This window comes from Myotis davidii, unplaced genomic scaffold (assembly GCF_000327345.1).
Source record: "Myotis davidii unplaced genomic scaffold, ASM32734v1 scaffold408, whole genome shotgun sequence".
In the NCBI taxonomy this organism is placed as follows: domain Eukaryota; kingdom Metazoa; phylum Chordata; class Mammalia; order Chiroptera; family Vespertilionidae; genus Myotis; species Myotis davidii.
The window spans coordinates 357,844-378,979 of NW_006299389.1; the positions used below are offsets into that span (position 1 = coordinate 357,844).

The 21,136-nt window shown below is 42.4% G+C and overlaps 1 protein-coding gene across 1 annotated transcript in view; it reads right to left on the minus strand.

The window, feature by feature from the left end:
• Positions 1-21,136, minus strand: part of GLDC (glycine dehydrogenase (decarboxylating)) — an 82,292-nt gene that overhangs the window by 26,466 nt on the left and 34,690 nt on the right. Inside the window, exons 9-16 of the mRNA XM_006774841.1 lie at positions 19,403-19,508; positions 17,368-17,507; positions 16,252-16,332; positions 13,746-13,843; positions 13,178-13,262; positions 12,990-13,031; positions 11,637-11,779; positions 2,457-2,532 (exon numbers count right to left, since the gene is read on the minus strand). Coding sequence (XP_006774904.1) covers positions 2,457-2,532; positions 11,637-11,779; positions 12,990-13,031; positions 13,178-13,262; positions 13,746-13,843; positions 16,252-16,332; positions 17,368-17,507; positions 19,403-19,508 — 771 coding nt within the window. The remainder of the gene's footprint in view (positions 1-2,456; positions 2,533-11,636; positions 11,780-12,989; positions 13,032-13,177; positions 13,263-13,745; positions 13,844-16,251; positions 16,333-17,367; positions 17,508-19,402; positions 19,509-21,136) is intronic.

The window sequence follows — 21,136 nt, forward strand, 5'->3', positions numbered from 1 at the left end:
CTAAGAGCAAAGTGAAACTAACTTCCCAAACCAGCTTGACACAAGAGAGCCATCAGGACCCTGGGTGGTTCCATAGCACGTGACTTCCCCACACTTCCTATCTGAATGGATTCCATCAGAGTCTATTGTGCAGGAGCAGCTGTCTCAGACTTCTCTAATGTAAGCAAGCCACTTTCCCCTTCTCTAACTAAAAAAGTCAGCTTTAGTTAAAATCTTTCATCTAAAAAGGATGCCAACATTTCCAAACTCATGAGTTCTGTATTTCTACAAACTCAGTGACTGGGTGGCCTCCCCTGCCTCTTCCTCCCCTTCCTACAATGAGGCGCCAGCTTCTCTCCACCTTTCAGGAAGGAAGAGCCCCTCGTGACATCTCAATGACAGCAATGCGGACCATGGCACCAGAAGAAACATCACACACGAGGGGACGGAGAGAGAAGGGAGGACTAGAAAACACAAGGTGCGGGTGGGAGGAGCCGAAAAGAGTCTCTGGGTAAGGGACTCCTCTCAGGCCCAATCCAAAGGTCTCTCATTCTTTCTCCTTGACCTTTCCAGTTGGTCCCCCAACTCCTGAACATTCACATCTACTTCTGGGTGTCAAACTGGAGGACTGGGAAACAATGAGGGTGGGAAGCATCACAGCGGGTGGAACCTGAATTGTAGCTGGCCCTTGGTCATTAGCTCTTCGCTAGCCTTCCATGAGCGAGAGGGGGGGTCAGGGAGGGGACAACATGGAGATGGCCACACAGATCCCTTCCCAAGATCCCCAGACACCTCCTGATTAAAGAGCATAATGATGAGGCGCTCCAGGGGCTACCTCAGTGCATAGAGGCCAAGGAGGAAAAATAGAAGAGGGAACTCTTAATATCAGTCATCTGTTATCCTTTCACTGGACAACTGGAGCCTCAACATTCCTTTCTGAATTGATGACAGTGCTGAGGCTCTGCGGTCCAAAAACAATGCTGTAGCTCTAAACTAACCCTTCCTTAGAAAGCTAAAGAACTCAAAACCATGAGAAAACTCAAGTGAAAAAAAACAAACAAGTTGGAATGCCTGGGGCTGTGTCTCTGGACTGGCACACCAAGTGCCTTGCATGTAGCCAGTAGTCAATAATTTATTCAATTAGTGAATGTCCTGGTTTTCAAAGGTCTTTGAAAATCAATTCTATTCCCCAGCCAGGTCAAAGGCCTGGGAAAACATACGTGGAATCCGAATGAATTAGTAAGGGAGTGAGAGAGAAAATGTTCTCTCCCCGCTCCCCTTTTTTTGAAAGGGAAGTGAAACAGTTTTTAGATTCTCTCATTGCAAAATCCAGGCAACTAGCCATAAGCAATCCCAGTTTTAATAAAACCAGAAATGGACTAAGATCGGCCACCACCTATTACATCCCACTTCCTTAGGCAGCCAGTACCACCTGACACCCTTTTCTCTAACTCTCCTAGGTGGGCAGACACTTTTGTCCTGCTCTTGACTCCTATCCATTGCTCCTTCTAAGAACTCCACCTATGAACTTTGTGGAAGTTCTAGCTAAGCCATGGTCATCACCAAAATGAAGACCACTCCTTCAGCCACAATTTTTTAAATATATGTTATTGATTTTTTACAGAGAGGAAGGGAGAGGGATAGAGAGTTAGAAACATTGATGAGAGAGAAACATCGATCAGCTGCCTCCTGCACACACCCTACTGGGTATGTGCCCGCAGCCAAGTACATGCCCTTGACCGGAATCGAACCTAGGACCCTTGCATCCACAGGCCGACGCTCTATCCACTGAGCCAAACCGGTCAGGGCCTTCAGCCACAATTTGAAGTCTGTGTCAGATCAACTGCTAAAGCCACTGCCTCTGAAGATGAGGGTAGGTCCTGTTGAGCCCATTTGTACCTGCTGGTCCCCACAAGAACAGTTTGGACCCTGGAGACTAGACTCTCATACCCAAAGCTAACAATAAAGCAGAATCATGAACTCTGTTCCACATCTTCCTTCGTTGCTTAGAGCTGACATCATTTAATTGAGCATTTCTTGACTCGATATTTTTTGAGCACACATATGACTATAACTGTGGTTGGGCACAGTAGGAGTTACAGAAGAATTATAGCTCAGCCTCTGTCCTTTTCCAGGCCTGGGGCCAGGGCTGAGCCAAGGACAGGAGGTTTGGAATGGCAACATTCTGCCCCTTACTCCCTCAGGAAATCAGTTTCACAGCCAACTGGCGGACTTTTACAGACGGGGTTTGAGCAAAAGCCTTTTATCTCTGAATGTTTTCCCTCAAAATGGTCCAGTGAAGTGTCTTGGAGGCAACAATCATAATGGCCAGTCCACAGAAATTTGTTTCTTGATTATATGTTCTCGCAGCTGCTTTTAAGAAAGCTTGGGGGGAGTGTCTCACAGAGTGAAAGGGACCCTGGGAGCTAGACCCGATGCCACTTGGTGGGGGGCAAGCACCACTTGCCCATACTCACCGTTCTGTGTGTCTCTCCTTTCTCTTCTAAGTAAGCTCGGATAGTGGCCAGCCCAGCATATTCCCCCTGGGCTCCACTGCAAAGGCAAGAAGAGAAGGATTAGGACTTGGGCCTTTTTGCTTTCATTGATCCATTCAATATTCGTTGGGGCCGGGCCATGTGCTCGCCAACAAGTGACACAAAGTCACTTCCGGACACCATGAAAAGCTTACAGTAGATCTCTGCATGAGCCCACAGGGCTTGAACAGCCAGGTCTGTGCCCTAAAGCTCACCCACTCCCACTCAGAGATGGGCCTTTCCACCCTCACTCAGAACCATGAGCCTAAAAAATATTTTTTATTATGGAAAATTTCAAAATTTTATAAAAATAAAGTAAAGAATATAAGGAACTGCCATGTGCCTATCACCCAGCTTTAACAGTTATTGGATTACTAGAGGCCCAGTGCACGAAATTTGTGCACGGGGGTGGGGGTGGGGTGTCCCTCAGGCCAGCCTGCACCCTCTCGCAGTCCTGGAGCCCTCAGGAGCTGTCCGACTGATGGCTTAGGCCCGCTCCCCGCTCCTGAGTTGAGCGTCTGCCCCCTGGTGGTCAGTGCGCGTCATAGCTACCGGTTGTTCCTCCGTTCGGTCAATTTGCATATTACGCCTTTTATTATTATAGATGGTCAATCTTGTTTCCAACTATATCCCTCACTAACCCTCCTCACTCTCAACTAGATTATTTTGAAATAAAACTCAATCATGTCATTCATCAATTCAAACTTCAATATGTATCTTTCAAAGACAAGAATTATTTTTTTTAAATGTAACTACAACGATCACACCTAAAACTACAATGATTTCTTATACCACCAAATACTTAGTCAATGACCAAATTGCCCCAAGGAACTATGCACTTTGAAAGTGGCACCATTTCTGTCTGTCTCAGGGTCGGCTTTCCCAGGCCCCACATGCACACAGCTGCTAGCAGCCGGCCATACCCAACAAAACAGTCCTGCAAGGCACCACTTTTAGAGCGCACTTAATGACTAACACCCCAGTGCGATGCTGAGTCAATCTTAAACTGTTACTTAATGTTTTCAGTACACTCTGCAGGAAGGAAAGGGAAGTGACTAATAGGTCTTTTTAATCCCATTCAAAATACATATTTCCTTCATTTTGCAAAATTACACCATCATTTGACTCGGTGGAAGACCCAGTGGTTTGGCATTCATCCCTCTAGTCACCCAGTAATTTTGAGATCATACTCTAAAAGCACAAGGCTTAAGAATAAATTAGATAAGCTTTCTTTTATTTCTTAGCTAAAAGCTAAGCATTGGAATTTTTTTAAGTTTATTTTTCAATTACAGTTTACATTCAATATTATTTTGAATTAGTTTCAGGTGTATACATAGTGGTTAAACAAGAAAAAAAGTATATGTATATATTTTTAAATATATTTTTATTAATTTCAGAGAGGAAGGGAGAAGGAGAGAGTTAGATAGAAACATCAATGATGAGAGAGAATCATCTATTGGCTGCCTCCTGCACACCCCCCACAGGGGATCGAGCCTGAAACCTGGGCATGTGCCTTGACCGGGAATTGAACCGTGAACTCCTGGTTCATAGGTCAAAGCTCAACCACTGAGCTAGGTCGGCCAGGCAAAAATTATATATATATTTTTTAAAAACTATGGCAGCTGGCGTGGCTCAGTAAAAACATATTTATATATAAAAAAAGAGAAAGTCAACATGCTAAAGATTTTATCAGAAATGCTGTTTCGATATTTCCATATTTTTGCCTGAGATGCTCTTAAAATCAGCTATGTTTCTACTCAAAAATGTGGAAGATAAGTTCTAAATGCCACACTTACAACTACTAGTCCAATGTTAAAGAAAGGGGGTGATTAGTGCCACCTGTTGGTGAGAAAGTGTTATGAAAAGTAAGTGCTTATTTTCATAACCCAGATTAAGAGATCATCAGAAAACCATTCTGTGTGGAGGGGCAGCTAGGATAGTGAATTTCTTTTCTTTCTTCTTCTTTTTTTTAAAAAATACATTTTTATTGCTTTCAGAAAGGAAGGGAGAGGGAGAGAGAGAAATAGAAACATCAATGAGGAGAGAGAATCATTGATGGGCTGCCTCCTGCACGCCCTCTACTGGGATCGAGCCTGCAACCCAGGCATGTGCCCTGACTGGGAATTGAACCCTGACTCTTAGTTCATAGGTAGATGCCTAACCACTGTGCCATGCCAGCCGGGCAGGATAGTGAATTTCTGACATCTCTTTAAAATGAAGCAGTTAGTAGCCTGGACCTGCAGAGCCAGCCACAGAAAGGAGGACTCTTGTGGATGGGGAGCCTCAGACCCACAGAAGTGCCGAGTGAGCACAAGACTAAACTGTTAGAAAAACAAGTCCCGTGAGTCCTGGATTTACTCAGGCTGCTGAAGGAATGGTTATGGCTATGTGTGATATTGATTAACATAGAATGAGTAAAAACTAACTGACAACCTCTCCCAAAACCCAGACTCATTCTACAAAGAATCCAGAGAAATCCAGTAGACTAGAAGAAGCTAGAACACATATAACAAACACAATGACTCCCAAGGTGATAATAAACTGGAGTTGATAGGATTCAAAAGTTTTGTGGTCTGCAGTCTTGGAGCCGCGCTGGGTTGGTGGTACCCGAGGGCACACCAAACTTGCAGAAAAAGCAAACCCCGGAGGAAGCTGAGGCATGACTGCTCGAGAGCCAGCCTGCCATGTGCAATGTTCCTCTGATAGTTCCCGGGCACTGTTGCCATGGTGATAGTGACTGTCCGTGTCATTATCTATCCACCAACAGTGAGAAAAGCTTTGCAGTCAAGATATTGTTTAACAGATGGAGTGGTTTCTGTTGGACACTAAGTACTGCTACAAAGGAAAAAAAAAAAGTTTTGTGATTATGTAAACCTAGACCAGTGATGGCGAACCTATGACACGCGTGTCAGAGGTGATACGCGAACTCATTTTTCTGGTTGATTTTTCTTTGTTAAATGGCATTCAAATATATAAAATAAATATCAAAAATATAAGTCGTTATTTTACTATGGTTGCAAATATCAAAAAATTTCTATATGTGACACAGCACCAGAGTTAAGTTAGGGTTTTTCAAAATGCTGACATGCCGAGCTCAAAAGGTTTGCCATCACTGCTCTAGACCCTATTAGTAATAGTGTATCATCATAAGTGTGGAAATTCGGGGCAGCTACTCAATGTAAATCTAGAAAGAGAGAGAAAAAGAAAAGAGGGTGAGGGTAGTGGTGGAATTTGAAGATCCCATGATAGGGGTAGGGTCATAGTTTAGCTCTTTTGCCAAGATTAAAACAAGAGCTTAAGGACACAGTAAATTTCAAAGATATTTATCATTTGAACCTGGGCAAAAAGGTTGAGATTAAGAAATACTGCAATTTAGTGCCAAGGATTACATTTTTAGATGTTTGGAAAAAATGTTTATTGGACCATCACACAAGCTCAACCCCAAGGGATACTTGTAACCTTCTGCTAGATTTTAGAAATAAGATTGCAGATGGTATGTCTATCTGAGAGGGAACGTAGCCTGCTCTTCTGGGTGATTTTGCAGAACATGCATGGCCAGGAGTCACAGGCGGAAAGCATAGCACTTCTTAAGCATAAAACTTCAGATGGATTAAGATGATAAATGAATTGCAGCCTGGCCGGTGTGGCTCAGTGGTTGAACATCAACCTATGAACCAGGAGGTCACGGTTCAATTCTCAGTCAGGGCACATGCCCAGGTTGCAGGCTCGATCCCCAGTAGGGGTTGTGCAGGAGGCAGCCGATAGATGATTCTCTCTCGTCATTAATGTTTCTATCTCTTTCTCTCTCCCCTTCTCTCTCTCTGAAAACAATAAAAACCTACATTTTAAAAAATTAATTGCAGCCTATAAAGAAGGCATTTTGGTTAGTAACTGTGTACATTTGTCACGGATGTACACACAGCAGAAGACATCGTTGGCCAGCCATGAAGTAATCTCTTTATTCTGTCTAAGGAATATAGTTGCTGAGTTTATAGACACCATAAGAAATTTCTCAGAAGTTAGCTACATTGGAATATTTGGAGATTATTATAGGAGCTGTTGTTAATTAAAAAAGTAACAGAAGCCATTTTGCCAGATTGCAAAATATGCTATAATTCATGATTTAGAGTGAGTCCCGGCCGTCACCAAAACAACTGCTGAACTTCATTTTAACTGTGCTGAGAAAACAGCATTTGAGGTCTCAAATAGGGTGTTGTATTCACACAAGTCAGAGAGTGTTAAAAATGTGTCCTAGAGAAAATTATCATGTTATGGATCCTTAACGTTTTTAAATTTGGGGGCCAGTAATTTAAAATTTGTACATTTTAAAAAAGTATAAACTATCCAGATTTTCCAGATCTATTCTTGTTTTACTTTTCCCTAGTAGTCTACTGAAAATCATTTTATAGTTTTTAACACACCATAGTGTGCACACTGATGGCCACAGTTAGTATGCGATTTCAGAGAAGTGTGTGTGTGTTCTTTTCAGCTGTTTACAGGTCAGGATGACAGACAATTTACCAGTACAGACACCTTGGAAACAACAGTATTTTAACCAAACTGTTGCATACATTAAGAACCCCAAATGCTACCCACGTCTCTACTTCTATAAGCTTAAAATAAAACCCTCTCAACATGTCATTCTAGAATGTGTTTACCTATCAGTATCTAACTTGATGGAAGCTAAGTTCTATATTGAACCTTTGAATTCTGGTCAAGAAACATCTGGAGCCCTGATTGGTTTGGCTCAGTGGATAGAGTGTCAACCTGCGGTCTGAAGGGTCCCGGGTTCGATTCCAGTCAAGGGCATGTACCTTGGTTGTGGGCACATCCCCAGTAGGGAGTGTGCGGGAAGGAGGTGATTGATGTTTCTCTCTCATCGATGTTTCTAACTCTCTATCCCTCTCCCTTCCTCTCTGTAAAAAAATCAATAAAATATATTTAAAAAAAGAAAAAAGAAATATCTGGATAATTCCAGCAGCTCTAACCTTTCAGATACCCGGATACTACCTCAAAGCGGTGGTTCTCAAACTGGAGATTCCCAAACAATAGCATCAGCATCACCTGGAAACTTGTTAGAAATGCAAATTCCTGGCTCCTGCCCAGCCCAGTCACACTAAATCAGAAATTCTGGGGATGCAGACAAGTGTGAGAACCACTGCTTCAGAGCCTTACAAACATCAAAATTATACTTCTGAGAGTTAAGGAAATTGGGGGAGGCCAGACCCTTCTGCCCATTGCTTTATATTTCCCCAAAAAAGGCTCTTCATCCTTCATCCTTTCTCTTCTTCCTGGCATTCTGAGCGTGCTATTTTTTGTGTGTTTCTTGGGAAAATCAGTCCCTACTCAGAGGTCCCCCATATCCGTTCTCCCGGAGCTCTGCAGGGGAGGATTCTGAAGCTGCGCTAGACTCAGTCGGAAAGCATATCAGAGATGATCAATGATAACGGTGAGCCCAGGAAAAGAGACGGATGTGGCAATTACCAGGTGTTTGACGCTCTGCCATAAACTATGCACATGACTGGTGGTGCTCTCAAAGGCCAGCTTCAAATCTCACTCCTCTACGCCGTTCCTCCAGGTCCATACAATCTCCAACCCACTGGCACATGAGAATCACCTGGGGAGCTGGGACCCCTGGGCTCCACCACTAGAGGAGGTTCTGGGTGGAGAGGGCATCAGTGTTCTTCAACGCTCCCCACGTAGTTCTAGTACGCAGCCTGGGCTGGGAACCCCTGCAACACCGGGGGTTTTCACAGCATGGTGGTCAGACCAGCACATCAGCATCACCTGGGAATTTGTCAGAAATGCAAATTCCCAGGCCCCACCCCAGGCTGAATCAGAAACTCTGGAGGAGGGGCTTAGTAATATAACAAGCCCCCAGGGGACTCTCATGCACAGTGAAGTTTGAGAGTCATTGATTATGCCTGTTCCCACCTTCCTTTAAGACAGTGGTTCTCAACCTTTCTAATGCCGCGACCCTTTAATATAGTTCCTCATGTTGTGGTGACCCCCAATTTCATTGTCATAAATTGAACATAATTAAAGCATAGTGATCAATCACAAAAACAATATGTAATTATATATGTGTTTTCCGATGGTTTCAGGTGACCCCTGTGAAAGGGTCGTTCAACCCCCAAAGGGTCGAGACCCACAGGTTGAGAACCGCTACTTTAAGATCTTTCCTTGGGAGGAGATTCTGGGGAAGCCACTGACAGTCTATCTACAATCAAGATTAACCATGCAGTTTTTAAAGATAAAAACAACTTCCTCACTCTTATAAGCCAAGTGAGCTAATAATTATTTTAGATTGTCTTCCCTTTTAGAGTAACATCTTTGAAAGGTGTTAATTACTGTTTCTGTCTGCCTTAAACATTGCATTATATATCATTCTAACCCAGCAGTTCCTGGAGTGTGTCTGTGAGCTACTGAATGAATTTAAGAATGTCACCACGTTATGAGAAACAAGCCAAAGCAACCATGCTAGGCGCAATAGGAAATGGAAAGGTAATTAAATATTTTTGGCTATGTTCTCCTCCCAGCTGGAAAAGCCCTCCGGGTTCCTGACATTTTTGTTTCAAGTTCTTAAAAACCTTTGGGATCGCCCTAGCTGGTTTGGCTCAGTGGATAGAGCTTCGGCCTGCGGACTGAAGGGTTCTGAGTTTGATTCCAGTCAAGGGCACATGCCTGGGTTGCGGGCTTGATCCCCAGTAGGGGGCGTGCAGGAGGCAGCCGATCAATGGTTCTCTCTCATCATTGATGTTTCTATCTCTCTCTCCCTCTCTCTTCCTCTCTGAAAACAATAAAAATATATTTTAAAAACAAACAAAAAACCTTTGGGATCTAACTATCAACCAAGTGAAGACTTGGCTACGTGAACCAAGGTTTTCATGTCACAACATGTCCCCTCCCTCACTCCTGTCTTTCCCCGAGATTGTGATTGGATCTGGGATTGTGATCTGGACATCAGAATTTGTATAAACTCACCCTATGAATTTAATTTCCAGAAAGGGTTGGGAACCATTGCTTTAAGGGAAGGCAAGCTTCCTCATCCTTAGGGCAGCCTCTGGGGACTCTGGCTGGGACCTTAATTTACTGCAAGAGCTAATGACTTAAGAGTTAGTCTTGAAACATTGCTCTCCAATATGACACTGAAGATGCAATCCTATTCCATCACTAGAGGGCAAAATTTCTTCATTTTCAACATTTAATAAAGCATTATTGCCTAAGGTTAAGAATTCAATCAGGTTCCTCTCTTACTTTAAAAAAAAAAAAAGCTGAATGATAACATTTTAATGAGAGTATACGGAAGCCTGACTTTCATGAATGTCAGTTCCTTCCTATTTGTGTAATGAGGAATTGAAAGGCTATTGTTAAAGGAGCTCCATGTCCTTTCATGTGCCATCTACCCTCTTCCTAAAGGACTCGTGCTTGATAGGGTATATTGTTTTTCAAAGTGCATGGCTCTGCCCGACCGGTGTGGCTCAGTGGTTGAGCATCAACCTATGAACCAGGAGGTCATGGTTTGATTCCTGGTCAGGGCACATGCCAGGGTTGTAGGCTTGATCCCCAGTGGGGGGCATGCAGGAGGCAACCAATCAATGATGTTTCTATCTCTCATCACTGATGTTTCTATCTCTCTTTCCTTTCCTCTCTGAAATCAATAAAAAATATGTTAAAAAGAAAAAAAAGTGCATGGCTTTGCTATGTAGCCTATGTTACCAAACAGGAGGTTAAGCTTGATTATATCTGATTAAAACTTGGTTACTTTCTCTTTCAGAAAGTGAGACAATAATTGTCTCCGTTTTTAAATCATTTGATTTTTGAATTTTAAAATCGAAATTCTGTATTTCTAGCAAAGTCCTAGGTGATGCCAATGCAGAGGCTACTGGGGAAGAATTACACCTTGGGTCGTAGGAGGTAGAGAACCCAGGAGCAGAAACCGACTCCTCTTCGAAGCTATCCTTAGACCTTAACTCCACACCGATAACAGGTCTGTCTGCACTCCCAGGAAGACAGAGATCACAAATGCAGTGGATTCCAAATTGGCTGTATATCAGAATCATTTTGTTGCTTCTTAAAAATAAAGATTTTTAGTCTCAACTCCTGAAGATTATGATCAGTAGGTCTGGATGGGGGCCCAGGAATTTATATATTTTTTAATGTTTTTATTGATTTCAGAGAGAGGGAGAGAGAGATAGCAACATCAATGATGAGAGAGAATCGTCTATCAGCTGCCTCCTGCATGCCTCCAACTGGGAATCGAGCCCCCAACCCAGGCATATACCCTGACCGGGAATCGAACCCCCATCTCCTGGTTCCTAGGTTGACGCACAACCACTGAGCAACACCGGTGGAGCTGGAATTTGTATTTTTTAAAGGTACCCAGGAGATGTTGCCAAAACCCTCTGTTTTTACAAATCACTATTCTTCAAAGTTTTTTACTTTGCAGATAAAAAGACCATGGCCAGAAGAGGGGACGGAACTTTCAAAGTTAGTGACAGAAGAAACCAGGATCCAGGTTCTTCTGGCCCTGTTAGATTGAGACATTGCTGCTTCGTAGGAGCTAACATGTGTGCTTGACTTTCCTTCTTTTACTATGTTATTGATAGGTATAGTAACTAGTTCCCAAAGATGGCCCACAACGAGCCATGACTCTCAACATTCACACCCCTGTTGTGTCCCTTCCCACGTGAAATCTGGGCTGGCCCTGTAACCTGCTGTAGCAAACAGAATGCTCTGGGCGTGAGGCTGAGTGACTTCAGAGGCTGAGCCTTAAGAGGTTTGAGCTTCCACATCCTTCCACCTCGGAGCACTGTGCTTTGAACCCTGGTATCATTCCGTGAGGAAGTTCAAGCAATCACACAGAGAGGTCCACACAGAGAAGAGCCAAGATCCACAGCCATGGCCTGAACTAACTTCTCCCAGCCAACAGCCCACCACTAATTTCTCAGCAATGAGGGAGGCCACTTTGGACCTTCTAGTAATCACCCCAGTGGAGGGGAACTGTCCACTCAACTCAGAAGGATACAAAATATTTGTTGCTTCAAACCTCTACGTGTTAAGATGGGTGTTGTGCTATACCCCAAGCAATAACTAAAATGACAGGAAATGAAATCCCCTTACCTGTTAGGCTGTAAACAGATTCGGTCGTAGCCTGTGATCTCACACAAATCCTTCTCAAGCTCTCGGAAAAGCTGCTGGTACCCTTGAGCTTGGTCCAAAGGCACAAAGGGGTGGATGTTTGCAAATTCACTCCATGTGATTGGCTGAAGAGCAAGGAAGGAGAAAACATATGCATATATACATATTGTAACAACAGTAACAATATTAACTTTGATGATGATGATGTGATGATGATGAAAGCATGATCTGACATGCAGTGCTTACTATGTGCCAGGCACTGCTTTCAGCACTTTATTTATTTATTTTTAAAATAGTTTTCTTTATTGATTTCAGAGAGGAAGGAAGGAGAAAGAGAGAGAAACATCAATGATGAGAGAGAATCATTGATTGGCTGCCTCCTTCACACCCCCTCCTGGGGATCGAGCCTGCAACCCAGGCATGTGCCCTTGGCCGGAATCGAACCTGGGACCCTTCAGTCCACAGGCTGACGCTCTATCCACTGAGCCAAGCCGGCTAGGGCTGCTTTCAGCACTTTACTATATTCCTTCATTTCACTCTCACCACAATCTTACAAGGTAAGTTCTACTACTGTCTTCATTTTAGAAGTGAGTCCCAGAGTCCCAGAAAGTGAACTTGTACAAAAATATAACTTCTTTCTATCTTTTTTAGGGACAAAAAGGCCCGAAAATAGATTTATATCCATGAAACCCAATGAGTTGTTTCAAGTACAGTTTATTCAAACTCTTACATAGCACGTACATTATTGTCTCTTCACTAAGCAGAACAAAGCAACCGGAAAGCAAATGGGGGATATCTTCCTGTCACAATATAAAATTATTTCCTTGGCCTGATGTGATTTGTCACATCTGGATACTCCGGTGGGAAAAAAGGAACAAGCTAACTTTGTTGAAATGGATCCTAGCCTAGGAAACATGCTTACCAACACAACAGCAGGTTACACAAATCTTCTGTTAACACAGGAAAGAAATTAAAACCTCAAATCTCTACCCTTTGGCACTATGAATGGATTTCTAGAAAGAAGGCTTAAGGTTCTTCTGAGCTTAACAACCACAAATTGATCAAAATAAAAGCTTTTCATGTGGCAGGTTTAACAAAAGATGGTGGGAGGGTAGGAAGGTATAAATACTATATATTTAATTATTTCAATATTTCAAAATAAGCTGACTCATAAATTTAAATGATCAGGTTGTGGTAAAATTGGGGTTTCTGCCAAGATTGCTGAAGAACAAGGAGAAGGATTATTAAAGTAGTTATTAATTCACCGGCCCAGTAGCAGTTTTCTCTAGTTATGTACAGCCAGCACAAGTTCCTTCTTAGAAGTGACCTACTTACTGCAAGTTCAGATGAACTGTTGAGCTTCATGGTACAGGATCCCTTTAAGAAGCACAACCAAAATAAATTGCATTGGTTATTTCCTATGATCCGTATGCTCAGCCCTTCTATCTCCCCACATGGCCACCCATTCACCCCTCCTGCAGCATATCACATGTGACCCAAAGAGTAATAAAAGTAATAATTACCAGTGGAATCATACTGTGAACGAGGGAAATGTCTTTGTTTTCTAATTTCTTCATATATCGAACAATATTTGTTTCTGAGTGATAGCTGTGAACACAAAACGCATGACTGGGGCCAATCTAGTTAGGTAAGAGTCCATACGTATCCTCCTGAAAGATCAGACACACTGAGATCTACCTTCAACATACACATCACATTGGGCCATGCCAACAAAGCATCAGAGGGAAGGGCATGGCACCCCACAGACCTCAGTGGATGGCCCAGGACAAGAAGCATCCTGTGGGCATAAGAGGAAGGTTGGGAAGAAGAGGATGTTGACTTCCTGGGTATGCTCTTCAGCCTGGCAACTAGGCATCTAAACTCTCCGCTGCCTGATGAGTAGAATTAGGGGTGACAGTGCCAAGGGGTCAGGGCCAACAGAAAATAATGTGTGCTTTGCCCAAATCAGCAATGGGATCCTTATGGCGATGATTTATTATTAAGGGAATATCACATCCAAGTCAGAAGCCACTCTCTACTGCGCTCCCAAGCCATGGCACAAAGTGCAGAAGTCTCACTGGCCACACAAACCTGTTGAACACTTGATTTGTAAGGAACGGGCTGGTTCTCTTGAAGGCAGTGGCTAGAATACCTCTCCGTTCCTCGCCCATGCTTTCAGCAACCAGCTCCTGCATGGAGAGACCACAGAAACTAAAGGACAGGAATTGTGCCTAGAACCACGTGTGGACACCCAGGCGTCAGGTCAGCAAGTATCCTCACAGAGCATCAGAAGTCCCCAAGCAGCCCCGCCTGCCCACTCACCACCTCCCCAGGCATCTGGCATGTGTGCTGACAGGTGTCAGGAGTTATGAATGGTGAAAATCTCCAGAGCACTATTTTTAAGTTCTATTGACCTCAGCCACAGAAAAGAAGGAAAACTGTACAATTTTTACTGCAAAAAAAGTTGACATCTCCTGTACGTTCCTTGAATAATAAGTGAGTTCTGGTAAGTTATTTTAAAAGGCTATCAAAAAAGTTACCATGGCCAAAACCAGTTTGGCTCAGTGGACAGAGCGTTGGCTTGCAGACTGAAAGGTCCCAGGTTCGATTCCGGTCAAGGGCATGTACCTGGGTTGCGGGCACATCCCCAGTAGGAGATGTGCAGGAGGCAGCTGATCGATGTTTCTCTCTCATCAACGTTTCTAACTCTCTATCTCTCTTCCTTCCTCTCTGTAAAAAATCAATAAAATATATTTTTTTAAAAAGTTACCATGATAACACTCAGGTAGTAGTCTCACTTGACACTGATCTTTCATCTTTGAGAACAACTCTAATGAAATTCAAATTCCAAGATCATGTAATGGGGAAAAGGACAATGTCTTCAACAGACAGTGCTGAGAAAACTGGATTTACACATGCAAAAGAATGAAGGTGGATCCAGATCTTACATAATATACAAAAAAAATAACTTGAAATGGATTAATTAAGGACCTACCTTTAAAGGCTAACACTATAAAACTCTTAGCAGAAAACAGGGGGACATCTGCATGACCTTGGGTTTGGCTATGGTTTCTTAAGCATGAGCAACAAAAAATAGACTCATTAAAATTAAAAACTTTTGCATATCAAAGGACACTGTCAAGAGAGTTACGCAATAACCCACAGGAGGGGAAACTATTTGCAAATCATTTATCTATTAAGAGTTCAATATAGAGAATATATAATTAAATAGATCACTTGCTCCTCATTCTGCCCCAGGCTTCAGTGACTGTTCATTCCATAAACATGCCTCAAACATGTGGAATGAATAATTGTGATTAAAAGTAGTGTAAAGTTCTAGAGCAGTGGTTCTCAACCTGTGGGTCGCGACCCCTTTGGCGGTCAAACGACCCTTTCACAGGGGTCTCCTAAGACCATTCTGCATATCAGATATTTACATTATGATTCATAACAGTAGCAACATTACAGTTATGAAGTAGCAACAAAAATAATTTTATGGTTGGGTCACAACATGAGGAACTGTATTTAAAGGGCCAGAAGGTTGAGAACCACTGTTAGAGGGAAGATGCTTATTCAGTTCTGTTTATTAATTAAAGTTTAATATGATACTTCTTTGATGATTTCCATTTGTTATACTGAAGTCCACTCTCAAAGAGGATACAGACAACCAGGACAGCAACATTCAACACTCTAAAACCTATTTCAACTTCTTTAGTAAATGTTTTCTTTCATTGATTTATTCATCAAATATTTACTGAGGGCTTCCTATGCACCAGGCCGTGTAAAGTTGTGATTAACACCTGGCCACAGGTCTAGGTAGTCACTGACACCTCTCTCTTTCATTCTTATTCCATGGAATGTAACCTTTATCCTCACATGTCCCTGCTATTTCAATGTCTTAGAAACCATCTCAATCGCACTGAACTGCTTCTAGTTCTCAGGAATCTCTCTCCTCCAGCCTTTGTGGCTGTTTTTCCCAGTGTTTGGAACACTTCTGGTTCCATCCTCCTCTTCAATAGTGCCATCTTAGACTATATAACTCCTACTCATCTTTCAGATCTCAGCTTAGGATAATTTCTTCCAAATCCTGGTAAGAAGACTCTCCTCTGTGCTCAAAGAGCATCTTCAGATATCACCCATCATAACACATCACTTGGATTGCAATCTTGTGCTTGTTTGAATCCTCATTAGACTATAAGCGCCGTGAGTGCAGGAATCATGTCTAATTCACCACGATCCTCAGGACCCAGCATGCTACCTGGCACATATTAGGTCTTTAATAAATATATTTTGCGTGAGTGGGTATCATAATTTTCTCAGAATCGACATAACCAAGATGCCAATGTCATGAATCTCTATATTAAGGACAATCCTTCCAAATAGCCTGGGTGCATGGTCCTGGGTAGGGCACACAGCAGTAACCTCTATCAGCAGTCACTGCTGCCAGGGACAGTCAGTGCCATAATTTTAACAGCAAGCCACCAATGTCACACCTCCTCCCCTCTCCCATGCATACTCAGGACCACAAGAAGCAAACCCATCTTTGACACCACCTCAAATAGTCGTTATAAGAAATGCATGCTTTTATTTCACTTACTGCAGATGACTCACAGCCAAAGATCCACAACAAGTCATCCAGATCTTTTTCACTGACTGTTTCATCAAGAGAAATACCAAGCTACAGAAATAAAAACAAAAGAGAAAAAAACATCAGCTCTAGACCCAAGAGAGGTCAAAGGTGAGAAGATGCTGGACAAAACTCCCAGTCCTTTTAAAATATCAGGGTGCCAGTTGGTTACCAAATTGGCCCTTAGGCGAAAGGGACTAAGACCAGCCCCAGACTTCACAGGATTTAGTTTTATAAGCCTCTTCTGGACTCTAACACCATGATGGTTGCAGGGTACTTCTATTGGTACTGGATATCCTCACCCTTTTTCTTTTCTTAACTTGCTTTATTACATCATTTATCAGGGCCTTTACCTTGAAAAGTCGTATTGTGAGGAGAGCAGTAAGAAAATATGTGCCTAAAAGTCTCCTTTATGAAAACACAGTCTTAAGGAAAGATGAAAATCAAATATCCTTTGAAGGATTACAATGTCCCTAAACTAGAAATGAAAATGGTTTATTAAAAAAAAATAGATTGGGGGATGGGGGTGGGCTAGAAGGGGTCATTGTGAGAAAAAAAGGGGATATAAGAATATTTTCAACAGTAAAGAATATTTTTTAAAAAAATAGATTGTGCCCAAAATTCCAATATTGATTTTTTTTTTAACATGTTAAGCACCAAGCCTGTTTTGTCTTCCTTTCCGGAAAGTATAGTGTCAGTCACTGGTAATTTACATGGTGCTTAACATGTTAAATAAAGAGGAAAAATTTTTTTAAAAAATATATTTCTTTATTGATTTCAGAGAGGAAGGGAGAAGGAGAGAGAGACAGAAACATCAATGATGAGAGAGAATCATTGACTGGCTGCCTCCTGCACACCCACCACTGGGGAACGAGCGCGCAACTCAGGCATGTGCCGTCAGCCGGAATCGAACCCGGGACCTCTCAGTCCGCAGGCCGACGCTCTATCCACTGAGCCAAGCCGGCCAGGGCAAGAGGAAAACTTTTAATGACAAAAGGCATGAAAATTTATGCAATAAAAAAAAGTCATGAAAACCTAGAGACTTTGTTAAGAAGAAAACAACAAACACTTGAAAGTTCGACTTACTGTGCCATCCTCAAAAAGTCGAAAATTGATTTGCCTCTGAGCAGCTCTGCTCAAAACCTCCTTCACTGAGCAGCCACACTGAATCTTCAAAGTGTCAAAGAACAAGTCATGCTGGAGTTGATGCCCCGCTCGCTTGAGACCTAAACAAGAGAGGAGGATCAACCAGATTCCCCCACAGAAACCTGCTCCTCTGCCACTGACATTTTCCAGAGAAATAAAGTTTAAAATCCTACTAAAACAGTCTGTTCCTGCCCTACCGTGTTTTGTGGCTGCTTAAAAAATTAAATGCTTACTACTATACTACAGAAAATTGTAAAATCTATATATATAAAAGCCTAACATGCAAATTGTCCCAATGGGAGTTTGACCAAGAGACTGGGAGTTTGATGGCTCACTATGATGTCTGCTGACCACCAGGGGGTGGTGCGGAACAAAGGAAGGCCCCAGCCAGCAGCCAGAAGGCCCTGATGGGCCCCGATCGCTGGCCAGGCCTAGGGACCCCCTCTGTTCACAAATTTTGTGCACTGGGCCTCTAGTCCTAAATAATAAAAGCCTAATAAGCAAATTGACCAAACAATGAAACAACAGGTGGAAAGACCAGTCACTATGACATGCACTGACGACCATCAGGGGCTGATACTCAATGCAGGAGCTGCCTACAGCCCACAGGCTCCAGGCCAGCTCAGGGGGGCTGGTCATTCTCCCGTGTCCCTCCCCGGCCCTGATCGTGCACCAGTGGAGTCCCTCAGCCTGGCTGTGCCTTCTCACAATCTGGGACCCCTCAGGGGACGTCGGAAAGCCGGTTTCAGCCCAACAGCGGAACTACTGGTCACTATGACATTCACTGACCACCAGGGGACAGATACTCAATGCAGGAGTTGCCCCTGGTGGTCAGTGCACTCCCAAAAGGGGAGCATCGCTCAGCCAGAAGCCGGGCTCACGATTGGCGAGCACAGTGATGGTGGCAGGAGCCTCTCCCACCTCCGCAGCAGCACTAAGGATGTCCGAGGGCTCTCAGACTGCAAGAGGGCGCAGGCGGGCTAAGGGACCCTCCAAGTGCATGAATTTCACGCACCAGGCCTCTAATATAAATATAAAAAAAAAGAAGAAAAGTCGCCATAATCACCATCCAGAAATAACTAGTGGTTACATTCTGGTATATATTCCTCTAGAAGTTGTGTGTGTATGTGTGTGTATGTGTGTGTGTGTGTGTGTGTGTGTGTGTATGTGTGATAGATCACATACATATATTTCTTTAACTTTAAAAATAATTGTAATATATCATCAACATTTTGCTTTTCTCAAAATCAAAACCCATATCATTGTTTTTAATGGCTGTATATGGTCAAACTTACAGATGTACCATAATGTAACTACTTTTTATTGGACAGTTAGGCTATTTCCAAGATTGTGCTATTGTCAACAGTGTTTCAATGGAAACCCTTTACTTTCCTATTTTATTATTTCCTTTGGATTTATACATAGAAGTAGAATTTCTGCATCAAATTATAGACATATTTTAAAGACTTTTGACATATATTGTTTAAGTGTTCTTAAAAAAAGAAGTCAGCCTAACCAGTTTGGCTCAGTGAATAGAGCGTCGACCAGTGGACTAAAGGGTCCCAGGTTCGATTATGGTCAAGGGCATGTACCTTGGTTTCGGGCACTCCCCAGTAGGGGGTGTGCAGGAGGCAGTTGATCGTTGTTTCTCTCTCATTGATGTTTCTAGCTCTTTATCCCTCTCCCTTCCTCTCTGTAAAAAATCAATAAAATATAATTTTTTTGTAAAAATAGAAGTCATATCAATATCAGCATTCTTTTTCATCTTTGCCAGTGTGATGGGAGAAAAACTATTTTGTTGTTTCAATTTACATTTCTTTGAGTAATAATGAGGTTGAAATTATATATGTTCATTGACTATGTGACTTTTAATTCTGTATAAAGAATTGAACATACAGTGAGTTCTCAATTTCACTTACTCATGTTTATCAGTTTTGTTATACCCACAACTTTTTAAAAAAGATATGTGGCTCACCTTCAGACAAAATCAAAGTGGCATTGTGTACCCTCCTAGCAATATGCTCCAGCCCTCGGGAACCGTGGTAGATTGCAAACATGGCAGCCATATTCGCCAAGAGAGCCTAAAATGACAAAGAGCATTTAAGGAATTATGTTCAACAATGTGATGGAAGACAATTAATAGAAGGAACTATTCTTTTGACTTGAGATGCCAAATTGAAAACAGAGACAAAACAAAATGATCAGATTTCCTGCATTCTCTATGATACCTGGGGACCATTTATAACACAGCTGGAACACCTGAGGGAAAGACACAGCATCCAAGATACTGTGGACTCACTATGTTAAACCTGCAAATATGACCATTATAAAGGGGTCCCATACATGCAATATAACCATGCCATCCATAAAGAGGAAAATCAGGCTGTCGTAGATATGAGATACAAAATTTAATGCTGGAATACAGAGGAGCCATAAAGACCGCAGTGGGGAAAAGCGACATCTAAGAATTTTGTACTCAAACAGTTCTTCAAGGATAAAAAGAACAAAAGTTTTCAAAAACAGAGGAACTCGGGGAATACAATTCTCCTGAGGCCTTCAATACATCAGTAGAAGGTGAATTTCAATAACCAAGAGATAAATGGAGAATCTGTGGCAAAGATGACAGTGCAGTTGTTACAGGTAGAAATCTGGAGTCAAAGACACAGAGTGTTCAAGGGACAGCTCAAAATATATCAGTCATCTTTTAACAAAGAGAATAATTTCACGCTTACAAAGAGAATGACACTGGAGTTGTCACTTGTTTAATGAAATCAATCTTGCAAAGGAAACACATGAAATGAAATAGACAACAGAGAGTTAAAAGATCTCCAGAATGAGAAGATGAAATTCAGAGAAGACAGAGTATAGCTATCTTCAGGGTAAACATCACTTTAATATTTGCAGAAAAAGAGATCTTTCATAATCCAGTTTAATAAGGAAATATCAGCTATACATAAACTAGAAGAAATAAAAAAGAATTAACAGCCCGGCCAGCATGGCTCAGTGGTTGAGCATTGACCTATAAACCAGGAGGTCCATTTGATTCCTGGTCAGGGCACATGCCTGGGTTGTGGGCTCGATCCTCAGTGGGGGGCGTACAGGAGGCAGCTGATCAATGATTATCTCTCACCATTGATGTTTCAATCTCTCTTCCTCTCCCTTCCTCTCCAAAATCAATAAAAATATGTATTTTTTAAAAGAACTTGTTCATTGTAGACAGCCCAAGTTTACCTGGAGAATTAGAAAACTCTAATGCACTTATGATCAGACAGATACCTTCTGGGAGAAGATGGGAAGAAAGAATAAGACAGGGACAGTCAGCTGCAGAGGAAGGGAAAATATGTAAGCAGAGAATTCAACAAATGGAGTGTAAACTATAGATAGTAAAAGCATCATGTAAAGATCCATTAGATGTCAACAGAGGAAAATTCTGTGACAACTGATTCCTTCCTGTGACACTAGAAGAGCTCTTACCTTCCTGAGGCAAAAAATAATATAAGAAAACCAACTGAAGAAACATCTCCAGCTCTGGCTGGTTTGGCTCAGTGGATAGAGCTTCAGTCTGCAGACTAAAGGGTCCCAGGTTTGATTCCAGTCAAGGGCACATGCCTAGGTTGCAGGCTCGATCCCCACTAGGGGGCGTGCAGGAGGCAGCGGATCCAGGATTCTCTCTCATTATTGATGTTTCTATCTCTGTCCCTCTCCCTTC